A 21,683-nucleotide genomic window follows, 5' to 3' on the forward strand; every position below is an offset into this window, starting at 1 on the left:
GCGGGCTGTCAGGTGAGTTTCAGATGCATCTGCTTTTGTTCCTGTGACGTCACAAAAGCTAAAACTTCCAAAGCAGGTGGGACACGTGGTCATCCCGGGTGTCCCGGGACAGGATGGAGACCCAGCGCACACACACACCTCCCTCCTCTCTCGCTCTCTCTCTCACGCACACACCTGCGGGGCTCCTCCCCCTCGGTTTGCAGGTGTGTGAGCAGCAGGAGGTGCGCAGAGCTCCGAACCCGATCCTCCGCGCTGTGCTCCGGTGCTCGACCCGCATAGCCTCGGTTTCCGTTTGCGCACTCCCGCAGCCGCAGAGCGCGTCCCGCCGCTCGGAGCCGAACAAACCGGTTCCTCCGGTCCGCCCGCCGGCGGGGCGGGATGTTTCCGGAGAGGGGCAGGCGCGAGCGGCAGGCGCGTGCGTGCTGGAGGACGCATTTCGGTGAGAGCGACGGGCCGCGGCGGGGACAGACCTGCGCGTGCCGGGATGGAGAGCTGCTGCCGCGCGTGTTTGCCGTGCTGCTCGTGCCTCTGGGACCGGATATGGCCCGGCCTCCGGTACCCCGGGCCCCGCGACCGCGACCACGTCATCGCCAACCCGGCGGCGCACGCGGCCGAGATCCGCACCGTGTCCGGGGACATCCGCGTCCCCGCGCCCAAGAAGCGGCCCGCGCAGCTGTACGCGGCGCTCTTCGACTTCGAGGCCCGCAGCGACGACGAGCTGACGGTTAAGGAGGGCGACAAGCTGTCGGTGATCGAGAAGCGCGGACACTACGTGCTGGCCAAGAAGCTCACCGGGAGCCTGGAGTCCGGCCTCGTCCCCGCCAACTACGTGGCTCTGCTGCAGGACGAGTTCGCCAAACACAAGTGAGTGCCACACACACACACACACACACACACACACACACAGGGGCGACCCCGCAGCTCGGAGTGATGGCGTCGACTGCTGAATGAAGTTAGGACGTCAGTGTGAACTTGAGCACGTTGACGGTCGTTTAAATGAATGAAACTGAGTTTTCAGATGAGTTTCACTCAGAGCTTTGGCTGCATGTTTGTTGATGTGGAGCAGCAGATATTTAACCTGGAGTCAGTCTGTGTGCTGCAGAGAGAAACAGACTCTTCAAGATAAAAGCTGACAGTGAGACCGAAACTCCTGATGCTGATCCCCGGTCTGGTCCCAGGTCTGGTCCCAGGTCTGATCCCAGGTCTGGTCCCAGGTCTGATCCCCAGTCTGATCCCAGGTCTGATCCCAGCTCTGATCCCAGGTCTGGTCCCAGGTCTGATCCCAGGTCTGGTCCCAGGTCTGGTCCCAGGTCTGATCCCAGCTCTGATCCCAGCTCTGATCCCAGCTCTGATCCCAGGTCTGGTCCCAGGTCTGATCCCAGGTCTGGTCCCAGGTCTGGTCCCAGGTCTGGTCCCAGCTCTGATCCCAGGTCTGGTCCCAGGTCTGGTCCCAGGTCTGGTCCCAGCTCTGATCCCAGCTCTGATCCCAGCTCTGATCCCAGCTCTGATCCCAGCTCTGATCCCAGCTCTGATCCCAGGTCTGGTCCCAGGTCTGATCCCAGGTCTGGTCCCAGGTCTGGTCCCAGGTCTGGTCCCAGGTCTGGTCCCAGCTCTGATCCCAGCTCTGATCCCAGGTCTGATCTCAGGTCTGATCCCAGGTCTGATGGGACACCATGAGGCTTGTTTTGGGCTTCCTCCAAAACTCCAACAGCCTCAGCGTCCCTGCAGCTTACAGAAAATGACACTTCAGGCTCTTAAAGACTAAAATTGATACTAAACAAGAAACTCTTTGTAAATTTGTTGGACGGATCTGAGAGTTTGAGGTTTTTCTGGTTTGGTTCAGGCTCTGAGTCTGAGGTAAAGTTAGGGCGGGGCCACAGTGACAGGTGACTGTGAAAATATTAGTCACATAATAAGATCCACCTAAAATTAGCCCACACCTTTCCACCTGACTTATCGCTGATGACGCACCGTGGGCCGTCTCCCAGTGCCTCCTGTCACTCTCCGGGACCTGTTTTGTTTTCCTTTCAGGCGCTGAGGGCCGGACACGGGAAACTACAGCCGTGTATTTTTCCGTGTGTGCTCTGAAATACACCCTGCTGTCAGAAATGCTGCAGAGGTGCTGAGTAGCCAAAAACACAAACCCTAAACAGGACAGAGTGATGCCATTTCATATCCAAAGGGTCAAAGGTCAAGTGCAAATGGGCGCTTTTTAATGAATAACAGAGTGGATCTGTTATTGGTAGAACTGTGTCATGTGACTGCTTTCACACAGTTTAAGGTGCTTTTAGATTTACTGGAGAAAACAAAGTGACGTAAGTGTGGCGTGGAGCTGTGGGTGGGGCTTCAGCACAGTGAGCAGTCAGCAGAAGAAAGAAGTTTTCAGCGTGTTCTTCCTGTCATGTGATGGCATTTGTCTCCGCCCATCAGAGACACAACATGAACTCTTACTGAGAGCAGCTTAACCCTCATCCTCCTGCGTGCCCGTGGGTGTAGTCAGACGTCAGCTGACCCTCCAAACGTTCCTGCCGTTTTCGACCCCATTTCTCCCGATTACATCCCTGAAAGCTAAAAAGTTTAGAGACTTTGTGTGCAGAGGAATGAAAAGCACGGTCCCGGCGTTCAGACAAAGTCAGGTGTGAATGTCTGAAGGTATCCGGCCCACGGCTGCAGGTGCTCCATTATTCATACACCTGCAGCTGAGCTCTGTGTGCTTCACCTTCGGTGTGAACGCTGCCGACCCAACAGTGACTGCGTTTGTCTGACAGCAGAACAAGAGGACGAGTCGGGCTGCTGAAGTTTGGACTCATCCAAAGTCTGCAGAGCATCACAGCCCAGCTCGCACATCTGGACCCTTTAACAACCCCAGGAATGTTCATCATGATCTCAGAATCATCAGAGGGAAAATGAAGCCACGTTTTCAGACGAATATACCAAAAGACTAAAGTGTCCTCTGCAGGAAGGGAAGCCCATCAAAGCTAAATGAAGCAATCCAGACGCGCGGTTCAGATTTCCATCTTTAATGAAGCATTAACAAACATTTCATTTATTCATTTCAGCCTTTATATTCCCTCATTCGTCCAGTTTCACACGCTCAAACCTGATTGGACGTAAGGATGAGTAACCCGCACACAGGCAGGCGTGGGTTTCCTCCTCTGGAGGCTTTCTCAGCCCTGCAGTGCAGCTGCTTTCAGGTGCTGCTAGTTTTGTGGGTCTTTATGCCCTCAGCTTTGTCTTTAGGGAGTTTGAGCATGCTCAGTCAGGCTGGGGATCTTTCTTTGGACACGGTGCAGCTGAGTGTTTCAGTATCTGACTTATTTTGCTTTTATGAGAATGAAAAGTGCCTGTGCAGAACTTCAGCTTTGTGGTCTGAGCTGGAATCATGTTCAGCTGCATCAAAGTCAAATCCATTTTCATAACCATCATGATTCAGAGCTTTGCATCGCTTCCTTTCCTGCTCCATTCACCCAGTTTCACCCCTTTCTTGTCTAGTCTGCCCACCTGTCTGTGCCCGAGTGTTAACTGTGCGTTTTCAGATGCTTTTGTGTTTTTTCAGTCAGCTTCCTTTTTCCAGCCTTTCACGACCTTCTTTTCTACTTTGAGCGTCATATCAAGATTTCCAAGCACAGCTATCAAATGCAAATTCCTTTATCTCCTTAACTTGCTGGGAAATGACGTGGAAGCAGGCCACGCCTCCTTAGAAACACTTATCAGTTACTTTGAGCCTGTGAACGTGAACAGGAAGGCAGTTTGACTTTTAACACCCACTAAAATTCACCTGAGAATATCTGACCTCATCATTCCAAAGCATATGATAAGAATCTGGCATTGTTATGTAATCTAAATCCATCCTCCTTTGGATGAGAGGGCGGAGCATGAAATTACCAGCTAATGCTATGTAGCTCAGTTAGCATGGACAGAAACCTGCTCGTCGGCGCTCCGGAACATCCAAATAAAATCCGAAACTGGAGCCTTATTTGTACAGTGACCTCACAGCAGCCACGCTATTGGTCACATAATGTCATCAAAAAAGGCTCCAACAGCACAAACACGTCCAGCTCAACCTAGCAGCTACAGCCACCTGTGTCTCTATCCACCTGTCAGAGGCCACGCCCCCTAATAATGCAAACTTAATATAATTTAATATAATAGGCGACTTTTAAAAACGTGCTCCTCCGTACAGGTGTCACGTGGGTGGACCAATCAGTGTGTATCAGGCTGTAAACATGCTTATTTCTGCTGGACTCACTGCTGCCTCTGCTGGACGGCACAGGAACTGCAGGTTTTATTTTTCAGCTGTTTGGAAAAAGGTGCAGGTGAATCTTTTTACAAAACGTGCACATGAACCATGTAAACCTGAAACCAGGAAATGTTTGGTGTTCTTGCTTTTTTGTTATTTCAAGCAGAAACTAATGATGGGTGAGTCAGTAATGAGCTCTGATGTGTTTCTCCCACAGCGTCATTAAACTCTGGTTTACAAACCTGTTGCTGCTCGAGTTTGAGCTGGTTTCAGTGAAACCCGAGCATCGTGCCGCTCGGACCCGCCCTCTCTGATAACTTAAAGTAAATACAGGCGGGTTTGTCTGGGCAAACGGGCGGGACCGCACGGCTCCGTCTGTCAGACTGACCGTGCGTCACGTGTGTGCTTTTGTTCTTGTATGGCTTCACGTGTGACGCATTCGTCATGTCTGTCTCTTCCTTTCCTTCTCTCTCTCCATCCACTCCCTCCCTCCCATCATCCCGCCCACTCCGTCTCTGTGCAGGTGGTACTACGGGAACATAAACCGTGGGAAAGCGGAGAAGCTGCTGCTCGCCTCCCAAAACAAAGATGGTGCCTTCCTGGTTCGCATCAGTGAGAGTCACAGTGACGAGTACACTATCTCTGGTGAGTGAGCACTTCGTGGTGACCTCTGACCTCTTAAAGACAAACTGCCTGATGTATAAAAAGTTACAGTTGGAGGAGAAGACGCCACGAGTACACAGCAGTCCGCCTTCAAAGGAAACTCGTGGGCGTCGACATGATTCTGGCTGTGGCGACATGATGACGCCACAGCCGGGGTCATCGGCCGGGCTGCGGACAGGAAAACAACAACCAATCATCTCCCAGTCTCAGTTAGATCCTCCCAGTAAAAGAGCCACGTTATTGTTGAAAACACAGACCAAACCAAACTGAACCATCTCACCGTGATGGTGACCCAACCAAGCTTCTTCCCTCAGAAACGCGTCCGTCAGAGGCCAGCAGAGAGTCGGCAAAGGTCTCTGTCTAAAGTACTTTCTAACACTCGAGGATTAAAAATGTAAAAGACTGGTTGGAACAGAGACGATTTAAGCAGCTGCTGCAGGACTTTAATAACGTTTAATTTATTCACATTTATCAGTGGAGACCTGCCTCACACTCATTTATAACTGTGTAATAAGCAAGTTTCAGCGTTGAGCTGTTTTAGCCATCAGACCAGGTGGAAGCTGCTGCATGTCTCCTCCTCCTCTCCTGTCATGTTCCCCATCCATCACCTCCTCCTGCCCTCCTCAGCACTGCTGTCAGTGAAGGTCTGCAGCCAGCCGTGATTGGTTGGTTCCTCAGTATGAGGTCACTCCTCGAGCAGCTTTTATCGCAGTACGATGAAGGCAGATGTTTTTTACTTGCAGCTGATTGTTTTGTGTCTGAATGGAGACTGATGAGAGTTCCACACACGGTGGCCTGGTTAAGACCAGTAGGCAGAGGTCAGGTGTGTTCAGGGGCATTTAAATCCCAGTAGTTTGGTAACAGAGCCGATATGAGGGCCGGGTCGGCTCTGAATGCCAGTCAGGGGCCGGTCTGGGACTAATCAGGGGCCGGTCTGGGACTAATCAGGGGCCGGTCTGGGACTGGTCTGGGACTAATCGGGGACCGGTCTGGGACTAATCGGGGGCCGGTCTGGGACTAATCGGGGGCCGGTCTGGGACTAATCGGGGGCCGGTCTGGGACTAATCGGGGACCGGTCTGGGACTAATCGGGGACCGGTCTGGGACTGGTCTGGGACTGTGCTCGGCACAGGTGTGCACTGTGTCTGTCTGATAGATTCCAGGTGTCTTCCTCACACATGAAGGTTAGCCATGGAGTTAGGTCAACAACGCAGCTTTTAGTACAGGCGTGAGCAGTCACATGTTAAAAATCATTAATATGCCAAAAATGTGACATGCAGACACATCAGGTTATAGCAGAACTAGGACGGGTCACATAAAACAAGCGCTCTGCTGTAACACAAGCACATGTGTCAGATATTCCTATAAATCAGCAGCATGTCATCGTCCTTTCAGACAAATGAAACAGACTTATCGTGTTTGTTACTCAGTGCTCGTCCGCGCTCTGCTCGACTGATTTTTATTGTTAAGCTGTGTGACGCCGTCTTTTCCATAAGGCAGAAGTGGAATTTCTAGAAGCAGGTAAACATGTCTGCTGGTATTCACTGTGTGAGTCTGACAGTGTCACACGTCTGCTGTGTGATGTGGGGATGTTTTGGGTGTGCAGAGGTCCACTCGCCGGACCGGTCCGACAGCAAAGGGACTCTTTGTGTGTCTGCTGTTCCTTTGTTTGCTTTTCAGCCACCTTAATGAAAGGTGGATGATGTCACTGAAGACTCCGCCCCCAGCTCAGCTGTCACAGGCAGGGCCATGACCCACAGTGGCTTAAAGTAAACATAAAAAAAAATTAATGTTAGAGTCAGAGTTTTTACTTGTATGAAATAAATTAGATTGTGTGAGTAATCCCAGTACTTCAGGCTAAAACCACATTAATGAATGACTCAGTCTGCTTTATTCTGATTGGACACGAGGAGCCAGGTAGACTCTCACCTTTCCAGCTGGAACACTAAGCTGATGTGTCAGCTCCTAAAACTCTGAAGAAACAACATGAAAGAACAACGTAGGCCCGTTCTCCTTCTCTTACTTCCTGTCTTATAAGTCACATGTTCGTACTGAGCACGAGCAGTTTCAGATCTTGAGCTCAGTGTATGTTTAGTAACCGCTGTGAACCCTGCGGCGCAGACTGCAGCCGTCCTCTTCCCATCATCCAGACTTCCTTTAGGTTATACGTCCATTAGAAAACACTGCATACATTTCTGTGCAGCTGACAGCAGGTACATATCTGTGAAGCCCAACTAATATTAAAGATGGCACATACACACTCACAGGAGCAGATCAGCAGAACCAGTTTAGTGGACAGAGACTGGTGTATGACTGCACAGTAACCGCTGATTCTTGTGCCGGAGCTCAGAGATGCTGTTCCTGCTCCGCTCTGCGGGTTTAATGTCACAGGTGTATCAGAAACCCGGAACGCTAACGTCCGGTCCTCTGTGGAAAACACTCTGGAAGCGCTGAGGAGGAGGAGCGGCAGCGCCAGGAAAGGGTTACCCCTTTAACTGGAACACCACTACTTCACAGCCTGCTTATAGAGTGGTGAGACAGTTGTTCATGTAAAGAAGGATTATTTTGGACTGTGACTGATGCACAGCTCTTCTGTTAGAGTCCAGAGGTAAAATAGGAAGCTGTGAGTAAACAGAGTAGTTCAGCTTTAGCAGCTCATTGGTTGTTTCTGTGATGTGCATGAGCTCGCTGCGCTCTCAGAGCTGTAGTCACCACAGCAGCTCTCTAATCAGGATTAGGTGCTGGAGGATTTCTGGGATTTGTGGCCTTGAAGTTATTGTTACTGCATCTGCAGCTTTTCCTCTCCATCCTCTACCTTTCCCCCCGCCCCCCTTCAAGGTCCTTTCGGTCCCAGGGTGACGATGCTGCAGTTAGATGCTCAGTTTTCACTGTGCTAGTCCTGCTGAAATATGCATCATCAGGGCTCTGCACACAGCAGAGTGCAGCACAGCGAAGCTCAGTCGGCATTTTCTCCTCACACATATAAAAACGTGTTCGTCTTCCTGAATGTCAGTACATGTAACGCTGCTGCATATGTGTGCATGTGCAGCCAGTGCTGCAGAGCATGTCCACAGTTTCATAAGAGAACAGTGAAAATCAGGAGGGTTTGAGTATTAAAAACGATCCTGTATCATTAACCTGTTTTTTTATGTTTAATTATGACTCCATATATATATTACACTGGAGGACGCAGAAAGCTTAACTGGCGAGTATGAATGAAGGTAACTGTGTGTCTTCCTGGAGTTTGATGCTGTGGTCGAGCTCGTGTGCCGACGCCCCCCCTGAGCGAGTCCTGGTGAGCCCTGAAAGCTGCATGTTTGGCCTCACAGCTGATGCAAAAATATCTGCAGAGATCACCGACTGTGCTCAACCTTTCCCCTTCAGGTTACTCTGCTGCACGTGCTCAGATGGCCGTCGTCAGAGCCTCGTTAACGGCTGTTTCCTTCCACCAATCAAACATGGCGCTCATCGCGTTACCATGATAAGCAGTACTTACACCTGACGGCACACAGCTCAAACCTTCCTGACCCTCGACCTCATCACTGCTATCAGCTGATTCTTTGGGGGTAGAAGGCGGGACATCTGCCATATTTCCTGAATTGGCAGATCCTCTGAGTGACGTGTCTCTCTGTCTGTTAAACGAAGGAGTCTGTGAGGAATAATCGATCCCTGTGAGGAGCTCCTGTGCTCAGGAGAAACGGTGAGGGCTTCAGGCAGCTCATCACTTCATGCTTTTCACATCAAATGACTTCACCTCACGGTTTTATGGGCTGGTTTTGAACTGTGCAGGTACAGCTGACTTTACATGTCATAGCCTGCTGTTACCTGTGGATGAGTCGACCGTCTGAAGCTTGAAGAGGCTCTTCAGCCGTCGTTCATACAGGATCAAATGTATAAAAGAATAAGTCCAGTAGGCCTCTTTAGTCAGACCCTGTGTTTGCAGGTTTTATTATTCGGACCAACAACGCTGCCTCTAAACGCCAGAAACTCGTCTTTGCCTCACAGTAAATTTACTCCCATCACGAGTCCAGTTAAAGCATCCAAGATCTCTTCTATGTCCCATTGGTCTCGGAGTATAAGTAAAAACCTGATGATATAACCACATTAAGCTCCTCCCTCTGTGTTACAGCTCGGAGCGAGGGGAAAGTGTTCCACTTCCGGGTCCAGCGCTCCTCCATCGGAGCATACTTCATCTCGGATAAGATCTCTTTCGCCACACTGGGAGAGCTCATCGCCTACTACCAGAAAAACTCTCGCAGCCTCGGCGTGCTGCTGGAGGAGCCATGCGCCCAGCAGGTAGGACTCTGAAACAAAAGCTTTTTACTTCTCCTTGTGCCGCCGCCGTTTACCTCGCAGGCTGAAACCTGATGGGCTTCGTTCTTGTTGAAGCTACGGCACATTTGTATTTTTCACACGTCGCTGAGTCACTGCTACGAGGCTCCGCTTTACTTCTTTAAGTTACAGTCTTTATCTGACGCGATGACGAGGACGCGGATTAAAAACTGCTGTTAGTCGGAGAGCGAGCTTCGACCTGAAAAACGGAAACATGCTCAATCCTGGCCGTCCAGCTGTGGACGTTACATTTCTCTGTAACGTCTGTTTGGACAGAGCAGCTGATTGATAGCTGATACCTGCACGCCACGGCATCCTCTGTCTGAAACCAGCAGCTCCTCCCCGTCTGATTGGCCCTTACATTTATGAAGATCCACCAGTGGAGCAGGTTCACTGTAACGACTGAGTTCACAACAATACAAGTACACAAACATGAACAGACTTCCAGCAGTCTGTATTCACGCCGTGCTGCATGAATATGTGTTAATGCTGAAAGTGTTTGTACGCACACGTTTGTAAGACTCATCAACTGTATATAATAATGACATCATTATATGTAATCAATATAGTAAATATAATGTTGTTATTATTATATTTACCAAAAACAGTAATAATATTAAAATAAAGGCTCGCCCCAAGTAACAGGGTGACAGACTGTATATAAACGATGGCCATCTTCCACCCTGGTTTTTTAAAACTAGTTAGTAATGGTTTATATCTGCGTCATGTTTACACACGTTGTTACTGAAATGTTCGACACTAGATGCGCCGAGGCTTCGTTTTGACCTCATCACTTCCTACAGCAGGTGTATTCATCGTGCAGTGAGGCTCAGGCTGTGGGGCAAAAACAAACGGGATCACATGACCGTGTAGACCAGGGGTGGCAACTCCAGGCCTGAAGGGCCGGCGTCCTGAAGGGCCGGCGTCCTGAAGGGCCGGCGTCCTGCAGGTTTTAGATCCGGGTCAACACACCTGAATCACACGATTAGTTCGTTACCAGGCTTCTGGACAACTTCAGACATGTTGAGGAGGTCAGACATTTAAATCAGCTGTGATGGATCACATCTAAAACCTGCAGGACACCGGCCCTCGAGGCTTGGAGTTGCCCACCCCTGATGTATAACTGTGAGCCGCTGAGGACGCCACAGAAATGAGTGTAAAACACAATCACGCCATACCACGTTGCTTAGCAACATGTATTTTCCCCACACATGTTGATACCTGCTGTAACACGAGCCAGGCGACCCGTATGTGACCGATAAACACACTGGAGGCTGTGGCCACATAAAAAGACGAGTATTTAGTGCCAGAGGAACAGGTCACGATGTTGAGCGGGGCCACAGTGGAACCTGGTGACCGTGCAGGGAGGGGAGCGTAGCTGAACTGAGGGCCCACAGTGACCCAACCCCACCAACCAGTGACGCTAAAGAAAAAAAGGATTTTATTTTTAACATTAAAACCATTCCTCTATTGTTCTGTGTATTAACAGCAAGTCAAAGTCAAATAATTACATCGTCAAACATCTGCATCTAAGACCCCTGGAAGGGTCCACAAAGATGGTCACGGCCAACATGACATCATGCATTGGCCTGCGTGAATGAGTAGCGTGATGACCCGCAGGATGAGCTCTTCCTGCTCCTTGGAATCACAGGAATGCAGTCGCTGTGTTTTCTGTAGTCTCACCACAAACTGGTTTTTACTTTCATTTTAAACTTGAATGTTTAACCAACTCCGCACAAGCACACCTGATTGGTATGGCGTTAGTTTTGTGCCACTAAAATGTGCAAGTGTTGCATTTTGAGCGAAGAAAAGCTGAATTTGAGTGAACAAAATTCATTGCAAAAAATGTATTTCAGTGTTTGCTATTATCCACACACACACACACAAATCTGATTGGCTGTTCTGGTCTCCAATCAGCTCGAAATGAGGAAATGCAATATCCCAGAATCCATTTTGTCCAAAACTCAAACGAGGCAGTGGCGGAGGAACACAGAGTGGCGATTTGTTTATCGCCCACTTTGCGCCAGAAAGAACATCCAAGTCTGTGATTGGCTGGTTTTGTGGCACAAATATAACGGTGTAGAGAAAGAGTTGAGCGCGCACGGGCAAAAATGTTGAGAGTGCGAGCGAGCGCAAATGCAAAAACTGAGCGAGAGGCTGCTGGTGTGTGTGTGTGTGTGTGTGTGTGTGTGTGTGTCTGGAGCGGTCCTCCTGACCTCTGACCTCTGAACTATAGTGCCTCATGTTACCGTTGGCTCCCTCCGGCCCCTAACTCACACTTTGACAGTAAAGACGTTCCATAGACGAAACATGTTTGAAGTGTCATAAACAAAGTAAAGTATGTGGAAGAGTTTCAGAATAAAAGCATGCAGCAGTGTAATTATGTCATCTGTGAGCTGCAGTCTGTCTTCATGCCTCCTCAGTCTGGCGGGAGGCGATGGAGCGGAGCGCGCCAACGTTTCAGACCGCCACCGACCCCTCCTCCCCTCTCCTGCTTCCCTGAGGAGGAAGCTTGTGCACAGGGTGATGACATCAGCTGCTTCTGAAGTCTCGGCTCAGGTTAAATCAAAGCTCTGAAACAGATGCAGTGCAGACACAGGCGCCGCCTGCAGGCAGCAGGAGTGTGTGCAGCACTTTAAATCTGATGTGTTGTCTTCATTTGTTTAATGAACAGCAGATGGGACCAATGACTGACTATTAACAGCTTAGAGACCAAACCTTCATCCTGATTCTGAGCAGCACAACATCTCCTAACATTTGTGTCTTTACTTTTTAAATTCTCATAGGAGTAAAACCAGCGACCTCATTGGTCACTGAATAACTGTGGTCCACAAAAACATTTCAGTATAGACACTGCTGCTTATTACTGGTCCATAAATGATTACCTTTACAGTCCAATACTATCAACAACATGATTATAACACAGTGAGGAAGCCTGAACGGGCCATCACAATCTCACCGTTTTCAAAATGCCGCCTAAAAAAGCAAACCCAGGAGTTGAAGAGGAGTTGGAGGAGATTAGGAAATCACTTAATTTCATGTCTGATGAACTGAGCAAAGTGGCTAAACAACAAATATGCTACATGACCTAATGGATGAGATAAAACAACTAAAAAACTCGATAAAGGAGAAGGACAAGAAAACAGACAACTTGGAACGGCGAATCGAGGACCTTGAACAATACACAAGAATGGATGACTTAGTCATAAGTGGACTGGAGACGCAACACCAAACCTCCACCAGAGTAACGGCTGGCGGAGGTTCGGTGTTGAAGATGCCCCGGCAGAGGAGCTGCAAACGCTTGAACAGCCAGTGATAAAATTCCTTCAAACGAAGAATTTAAGTATTCAGAGCCATCGTATCGCAGCATGCCACACGCTCCCCAGAAAGACAGTAAAACAAAGCCAGCAATTATTCTTCGGTTTGTGAGTCGCAAAACAAAGATTGAGTTAAGCTAAAGGGGACCGGTGTTTATTTAAATGAACATTTAATGAAAAAGACTGCTGAAAGACAGGCAAAACAAAATAAGATACAAGTGACATGGACGAGGAACTGCAAAGTAATGATGAGACTAAATGGCACCCGAAGAAGCGAAAGTTGTGATGATAAGAGAACTCAAAGAGCAATATAAATAATCAGGAGTCTATTGGAAAAGTGACGATTGGATAATGAACAATGGGTATGGAAAGTGTTTCTGGCCTTACGGCTCAAAAAACAATGGAAAAAACAACAACAACAAAAAACACATAAATGACAAGTTTGGACCCAGATTATAGGTTTCCATTCAGAGATATTGGAGAGGAAGACTTTGATTATGAAAGGACTGTGAAGGTGGTTATTCTGCCACACGCTGAGAAAACGAACTTCAAAACGTTTAACGATGCAGAGCACAACACGCACGACCCTGAAAGTAACACTGACCCCGATAACCACTTCTACAAGAACAACAATAACACTTGTTCTATACACACGACCGATTCAATATGAATGTTAAAATGGAAAATGCATCGGTCATACATTTCAATAGTAGAAGCCTGTATAAAAATTTACTCTAAAATTACAGAATGTTTAAGTAAGTTAAAGTTTAATATAATTTCAATATCAGAAACATGGATCAATAATGAGAAAGTTAGTGAAATGAAAGGATACGAATTATTTACAATGAACAGGGTGAATAAAAAAGGAGGCGGTGTCGCTCTATATGCAGATAAAGTTCTGATTGAATGTATGTCAAGCAGCACAGATGACGTATTGGAATGTGTTGAAATCCATGTTGGAAAAGCTGACGATATAATTATAAGTTGCGTCTATAGGACACCAGGATCATGCTTTGACACATTCAATGAAAAACTTGCTGCTATGTTTAGCAACCTAAATGATAAAGAAGTGCAAATAATTTGTGGTGATTTTAATATAGATTTTCTAAACCCAGATGTTCATCAGAAAACAACAGATTTCATCAATACAGTGTATAGTAACTGCCTTTTCCCTGTAATTATAAAACCTGAACAAAACCCAACACAAGTGAATCGTTTCTCTCGTGTTAATTTGCTGATGCTCTCGATCGGTAGAACCAACGTCTGATTGTCAGTAAATTTATGAGAAACCTGCTGGAGTCTCTGTGCCGTTCATTAAACTGTCGCTGCTGTTCACATGCCGCGGCGTTGGTGCGTCTGCCTGAGAAGAACAAAAACGTGTTTTCACGACGGTTTCTGGATCTCGATGCCACGCTGCAGGTTTGAATGGATGCACGTGAACTGTGTTCAGGTCCGTTAGCATCCAGAGCACGTGACTGACTGAGTGCAGTTTGAGTGGAGATGCTGCAGTGAGACACAGCTGTCAGGCTCCACCTCCCTGGTTAACATACGTTTCCCACCACGAGCCTTGTGTTTGTGGCTCAGCTCGTGCTGACGCGGCTCACTCTAAACTGCTGAGTCAGATGATTTTTGATTAAGGAAATGCAAGTGTGGACTCACCGTGTTGTCTCTGTGCAGCGGGAGCTGTTCGACATGGAGCCGTGGGAGAGGCCCAGAGAGGACTTCAGGCTCCAGAGGAAACTGGGAGAAGGTCACTTTGGAGAGGTGTGGGAGGCTTTCTGGACCACAGAGAACAAGAAGGTGGCCATAAAGACGCTCAAACAAGGTAAGCCTGTGAAAGAGCATCAGTCAGACTGAAGTTTTAACTTGTTTAAACCGCTGAGTCGTATTTGTGGACCTGAGTGGGTAAAAACTGCATGCTTCGTGTTTGCTGTGTTCAGGTTAACGCTGCGTATCTGTGAGGCGAGCAGCTGTTGGACCATGAAGCAAAAGCTTTGTTTTGTCCTCACATCACAAATATAAAAGTGTTTTTATCACCCTTGACAGGCTCGTCCTGTCTTTTTGTTTCACGCTGTAAACCCGACAGCTGGAAAGGTTTCGTATGAATTCTGATAGGCTCGAGTTAACAAGTTTGACCTTTTCCACTGACGTCGTTAACTTTATGATTTATTGGTGCATAATTGGCAAAAAGCCTTAAAACGTAGACACTGATTCTAACAAGACTGTCATCATCATATACTACGTACCGTATGGAGATTTAAGAGGTCACCTTTGACCTCTGACCTCTCCTTTAAGTTGAATTTATTTGGCGCTGTTTGAATTCAGGGTTTGTTTAAACATGTAAACGTTACGGTTACAAACCCACACTCTCAGTGTGGGTTTGAGCGGACGCCACTTCACCTGCAGTTGGACAGGAAGTGAAGCGGCCAGAGTCCATTCACAAAAACCGGGATTTTTACCTCATCTCCGGCTCCACCTGTTATTCCGTCTGTTGGATTCTCCCTGAAGCAGCAATCTTCAGGGAGAATCCAGAAATGATGGCTGAGGGTTTTAAACTGCAGGTGGCAGTGAAGCACCGATACTCAGCCTGTCTGTGACTGACGGCAGCATCACCCACAGGAATCCAGATAACACCTGAACCAGGAAGCTTGCGTTCAGGTTTCTCTGGAGCTGAGAAGCAGTTTATGACTCTTAGCTGCCTAAAGTGATCCGACTGTCCCGACGCCGGCATGCTGAACACAACCTCAGCCCGAAGCATCCTGTCACAGCTCGGAGCCAGCAAGCCGTCAGTCCTGCTGCGAGTCTGCCGGTGATGTTTTGTGTCACACTCCTGGTTATTCGAGCTGTGAGAAAATGTGACCTCTCTACAACCTCCACATTCACCCACAGACTGGATGACTCCATCACATACCTGCTAATCAGTGACACACAATCAAAATCCCAGAATCTCACTGTGCACCAAACCTGAAGCTCCACCTCCTCAGGCAGTCTGAGGAGGCGGAGCTTCAGGTTTGGTGCAGTGACCTCACAGCAGCCATGTTATTGGTCAGATAATTTAAAAAGTTAGCAGACAGCTAGCACCTTTAGCCACCTGTCAGGTATAAACTGCTTCTCAGCTCCAGAGAAACCTGAACGCGAGCTTCCTGGTTCAGGTGTCATCTGGATTCCTGTGAGCGATGCTGCCGTCAGTCGTTGCCGTAGGCCATAACTCACTCTTTCTCTCATCGCTCTCTTTGGAGCTTCAGCTTCATTTTTCAGCTCCGTAGGCTGAAGGTTTGTTAACACACTGTAACAGTCACAATGGTGTGGTGTCTCTTTAAGACAACCTAAGTCGAGGGTTGATGGTGTCATCAGTTTGTGCCACTGCTCTCTCTCTCTCTCTCTCTGGGATTATGAGGACACGTGCCTGCACGCTTGTGCTTAACGAGGGACGGATTTATGTTTTCTTCTCCAGACCTTTTGTTTTGTTTTGTTTGCAACGCTTGGGTTGTATGAACGCTGGGCGTTATGTTGTTGAGCCGCAGCCGTTCAGCCGGGCTTTTATATGGTTGTTGAAGAAGGCGTATTAAAGAACCACCGTGGATTACGGATACCAGCGTGGGTGTGTGTTCTTCCGACTAGCCTGCTAGGTGTTTTGCCGCCTCCTCTCAACCACGCAACACAACCCAACGTTACAACACACATGAAAGTGATGAGGGCAGAATAAATGATGAGACTCCAGCAGAAAGTATAAAAACATTACGACCCAAAATGTCTCAGCTGAGGAAAAAAGTGACTAAAGTGTGAAAAGGCACAACACAGACGTGTAACAAGTTCTGTTTGTCCTCCTCGTCTTCCTCCAGAGGACACAAAGCAGGATGAGTTTGTGAAGGAGGTGCAGGCGCTGAAGAGCCTCCATCACCCGAAGCTCATCCAGCTGCTGGCCATGTGCTCCCGAGGAGAGCCCGTCTACATCGTCACTGAGCTCATGACCAAAGGGAGCCTCAAGTCCTACCTGGCCTGTGAGAGCGCACACACACACACACACACACACTCAGTTTTTGTTTTTTTAATGGGTTACAACAGTGGGTTTGTTCTGCGGGGTTCTGCCCCCCACAGCAGCTCGGTCCTGTCGGCCTGTAGTCGCTGCTTCCCCCTCAGCATCCATCCGTTACCTTCAGTAAGGATGGGGTCACCTGTGATTCGGCCTGCTGCCGTACAAAGAAGCCTTCAGAGGGAGGAGAGCCATCAGCGTCTCAGGTATTTCGAGCACAGCAGTAAAAACTCTGTGACCTCTTTGGAAGCACAGGAGGAAGCTGGCACGCGTCCACGGCTTCGCTTCAGGGAATGAGTGGCAGGAACAAACACTGACGTGCATGTAGAGCAGCACCTGAGCCCGTCCAGGTGAGTCACCACTGCCTTTGTGTAGCAAGTAGCAGCGGCTCACACGCGAGTCGGGTTGTTCCTACGAAGGAATTTAACGCACAGCTGTAAGTACAGACCGCACTTTGAGGCCGTCTGTGTAGAAGCTCTGCCTGTGTGCGTTTTTCAGATGATGAAGGAACAGAGCTATCCAAACCTCCCTGCTGTGTGAACAGTCATCCTGAGAGCTGCAGTCAAGCGTGTGCGATGAGCCACACATCGCTGTGGGGGACGTCTGCTCCACTCTTCTTCGTTTGAACTCCACACTGAGGGTTCTCCAGCATAAACAGCTGTTTAAGGTCACGCTGAAGCACCTCAGTCTGAGTCCAGACTTTGTTGTTTGAGGTGTCCAGAGGTGGGCTCGCTGCCCACGCCATCGGCCTGCAGCTGTGATGGTCTCTGTATGAAACACTGTTAGGCTGACGTAACGGGACGAGGTTCAGTTGGTTTAGTTCTTCACACAAACGAAGCAAAGACGCTGACGTGACCCTACATCAGCGTCATGGAGAAGAGGCGGTCAGCTGCACCACCTGCAGACAAAAACGTTTCATTGAGTTCCTGTGAATCCAGCGAGGATCACCGCTCTGACGTCTTTCTCTCAGCGAGGCTGATTCCTCATCAGCATCCTGCTAAGCAGCTGGCTGTGGTGACCGTGATGCTGTCAGGAGGCTGCTGCTGGCTTCACGCCCCAAACCAAAATGGAGACAGAGCGATAACTGACCTGACACACAAAGCTCGCGTGGTGTATCTGATCACAGAGAAAAGTTGTCACATGGTCATCTCTGATTGGCTGTCTGTGTCTCCTCAGCTCCCGAAGGCCTGGTGCTCACCTCGGCTCATCTCATCTACATGGGCAGTCAGGTGGCAGAGGGCATGGCGTACCTGGAGGACAGAAGCATCGTGCACAGAGACCTGGCTGCCAGGAACATCCTGGTGGGAGACGACCTCGTCTGTAAGGTGGCCGACTTTGGACTGGCTCGCATCATCAGGGTAACATTTCCTGTTCATCACGCCGTTTTATTGTACAAGAACAGAAGGAGCTTTTATTTTGAAGGACAAAATATGTGAAATATGTAAATGGTTCAGGCATGTTACTCTGCTTAAAGCTTTAAAACGTCACTGCTGAAACCGAAGCTTCACACACATCAAATGAATCAGTGATAGCTGTAATAACAGTGTTATTACTGTTGTTATTGTCATATATATATCTGTGTTCCCTGCCGATGTTTCAGGGTGTATTAGAGATGAAACTCTGGACAGACATCAGATCAGAGGCCTTTCAATGAACCTCGACTCCCTTCACACCTTACTTCCTCGGTGTGAGGGGACTCGAGGACGTGCTGCCGAGACGACGAGGTGGACAGCAGGTCCTGGAGTGTAACTGAAATCTTTGTGGTCCCCGTGTGTGCAGGACAGCGTGTACACAGCCAGCAGGAACACAAAGATCCCCGTTCGATGGACGGCACCCGAGGCGGCGCTTCACCAGCGCTTCTCCGTCAAGTCGGACGTGTGGTCGTTCGGGGTGCTGCTGTATGAGATGATGTCACGGGGCAAAATGCCCTATGAAGGTACCGCAGTGAGACTCTCAGTGTGTCTAACCTGTTTAACAGAGAGCAGCTATTCAGAGCGCACCGCCTCACAAAAGCCTCACACAGCAACAACGGGCGTCGTACCGGCACACCTTCGTCACGCGCCAGACTGAGCGTAGCAAAACAAAAGTGTGTGTGTGTGTGTGTGTGTGTGTGTGTGTGTGTGTGTGTGAGAGAGAAAAAGTGACACACACACACACGCAGCTGGATAGTGCAGTGGTAACACTACACGCCTAATTTCAGCTGTAAAGTCCGGTTTTCTTCCTCGGTGGTTGGTTCTCCCTGTCCCTGCGTGGCTGCTCTGATTGGCTGTCGTGTGAGCTGTGGGCGCTTAGTAAGCTTAGGAAAGAGTCAATTATGTGAATCACCACACTCAGGTCCTTTCTGTCATTTACCTGTCTGTCCTCTCCTCCAGGTAAAAGCAACAAGGAAGTGATGGATCTGCTAACGTCGGGCTTCCGGCTGCCCTGTCCAAGCCGCTGTCCTTCGAACATTTACCGCATCATGGTGGACTGCTGGGCCATCGAGCCCTCCAAGAGACCCTCCTTCCACGCCCTGCACAGCCAGCTGGATTCCATATATGCCAAGATATATTTTAAGACCGTAGAGGTGTAGGCCGCACAGGTATCCTCCTCCTGTACTGGGACGGAGGGGGTGAGGAAGACTTCTGCTAAATCCATCGGGACTCCTCAGAGGAATCGTGATCGACACTCGGGTTTACAGAGAGAGTGAACGGCATGGGGGAGGCGTGGAGGTCCGCTCGTACCTGAAACGACGCGGACCCTCGGCCGATTCGCAGAAGCGGCTCTTTTTAGTTTTCTACCATCGGTTTTCTAAATGAGAGTTTATTACTTCAGTGCGGCGCCGGTCTGTGCGTGCGCACTCTGGACTCACAGGTCACGACCTGAATGAATGACGTGTGTTTTGAATGCAAAGCCTTCTGGGTAAAAATATTTTGTGCAATAAGAACGCCTGCTGGGGTCTTTTAGCCACGCTAGCGGCTCGGCTCAGAGTCCGACTGCTGCCGTCACAGAGCAGCGCTCCGGTGGACTCCCACAGTCCTGATTGGTCAGAGCGGCTTCGACAGCCAACGTTAACCAGACGTCTATTTGTAACACGGGCATCGAAACATGTTTGAGACACGAAAAAGACCCAAATCTATGCAGAGAAGCAGCGACAGCCTTGCTCCTAAAAGTGTCCGCTCAGCATTGGGGTCATTAACGTGTCACGTGATCACAGACATGCCTACACAGCACCAAAACATCTGCCTGCTCGCTACGAAAGACCACAAAGCCAGCAGTCAGTGTGATTACAGTAATGTGATTACAGCAATGCCCCAAACCTCTGAGAAAACCTGATTCACGCCACCACTTCCTCCCTGCACACGTGCAGTGAATCAGATGTGTTCAGGCGTTCGTGTCTTTAATGTTAAAAACTGCATACGCAGCCAAAGCTGCAGTCACACCTGCACACCTGTCCTCTCAGGCTGGGCCCATGCACCGCTGCGTGCTCTCTGGCTGAACTGTTAATCTGATGAACCCACAGGCGTGAAGTATTCTGTCTTCCCTCTCTGAAGGTTTGGACACGTGTTACACATCGAGCCTCGATGCAGCGCCGCACGCGTTCATGCTCTTCTAACAGCTAGTTACAGCTCCAGTGCCTATGTTTACAACACACACACACACACACACACTGCAGGAGGTGGACTTAGAGACGACACCAACACACACTGACAGTGACTCAGCCACACTCTTCAGGGTGGGTGGGGGTGGGCTGTGTGGGGTTCTGCACCACTAAATTGTACAACATTATGTTGCAACCTGCAATGCAATTTAAGAACAATGCAACTTTGGTCTTTTATGCATGAGCAACAAAGCCAAGTTGAGGAAACTTGAGCCATAAACACCAAATCACACGTCTGACTTCGACCTGTGACAGCGCTGCAAATAAAGTTTTTTTTAAACACTGTGGAAACGAGTGTGTGTGCTGTCACTCATTCACATGTCACGGGGCATAACGCCGTACTGATGTGCAGCACTTCCTGAAGTGTGTGTAACCTGTTTAACAACTTTCCCAAGCGACCGGCCTCACAAAAGACTGTGATGAGGCGGCAGTGGGCGGGGCTCCAAACTGAGCACAGCAGAAATATCCCAAATCTAACAAACTTAAAAATCTTTTTCTTTGAATTAATCTTCTAACAACAATAAATAAAAACTGTCATGGACACGATTGTACAGAGAGTGTCGATAAAGTTTCATTATTGATGGAATTTTGCTTTAAAGCTGAAACGTGTGCAGAAGCAGCAGAAGCAGCGTTAACACAGGAGCATGTGTTAGAGACTGCACAACAACAACAATCATATTTTTAGTCTGGACACACAGACGGTGGACAGCAGCCCTGACCTCTGCTGTGTGTACAAGTTTGTATTTCCCTTTCAGATATCGTAATGATAAAAATAGAGCCTGACAGTAAACAGCAGTTCTTGTCTTGGCCTGTAGGGGGCGCAGCACTCTCCCTGCTCTGATGTCTCATCCCGCTGACAGGGACTAGAAAGACAGAGCAGATTTCTCCTGTATTGGCTTCCTGTTAAATCCAGAATTCAAAATCCTGCTCCTCACATACAAGGTCTTAAATAATCCAATCCAACTGTATTTATAAAGCACCGTAAACAAGAAGCTGACCAAAGTGCTTTCCAATAATAAAGCAGAGATAGCAGTTGAAAACCATACATTAAGCAGACAAAGAAATGAATATAAATGACAATAAAATAAATACATGAATGAAAAAGAAGATAAAAATAAATCAGTATATATATAAAATATTAAAACACGAGTAAAATAGACAATAAGATATACAATGAATAAAATTAACAAAATAAAAAGATTAAGAGGGACCAACGAGCTGACTACAAGCTGACTCTGGTGCTACTCCTGAAAAGCCTTTGAAAAGAAATGTGTTTCTAAAAGTCACTTAAACACCTCAAGTGTTGGGCCAGCCTAATATAGAGGGGCAGCTTATTCCATCATTTGGGGGCCACAACAGCGAAAGCTCGGTCCCCCCGGTGTTTCAGTCTCAACGTGGGGACAGCAAGGAGTGACTGCTCAGTTGATCTGAGAGACCTTCGTGGAGTGTATCGGTGTCG

At 48.6% G+C, this 21,683-nt stretch overlaps 1 protein-coding gene across 1 annotated transcript; it reads left to right on the plus strand.

The window, feature by feature from the left end:
- Positions 1-74: 74 nt before the first annotated feature.
- On the plus strand, positions 75-20,515 carry srms (src-related kinase lacking C-terminal regulatory tyrosine and N-terminal myristylation sites). Its single transcript, XM_084917882.1, has 8 exons — positions 75-864; positions 4,764-4,885; positions 9,032-9,198; positions 14,229-14,376; positions 16,394-16,552; positions 17,761-17,942; positions 18,364-18,520; positions 18,957-20,515. The coding sequence occupies exons 1-8, from the start codon at positions 485-487 to the stop codon at positions 19,154-19,156; spliced, it is 1,515 nt and encodes a 504-aa protein (XP_084774008.1). The 5' UTR covers positions 75-484; the 3' UTR covers positions 19,157-20,515.
- Positions 20,516-21,683: the final 1,168 nt, after the last annotated feature.

The sequence above is a fragment of the Perissodus microlepis genome, chromosome 20 (assembly GCF_051167445.1).
Source record: "Perissodus microlepis isolate ML-2025 ecotype Zambia chromosome 20, ASM5116744v1, whole genome shotgun sequence".
Taxonomy (NCBI): domain Eukaryota; kingdom Metazoa; phylum Chordata; class Actinopteri; order Cichliformes; family Cichlidae; genus Perissodus; species Perissodus microlepis.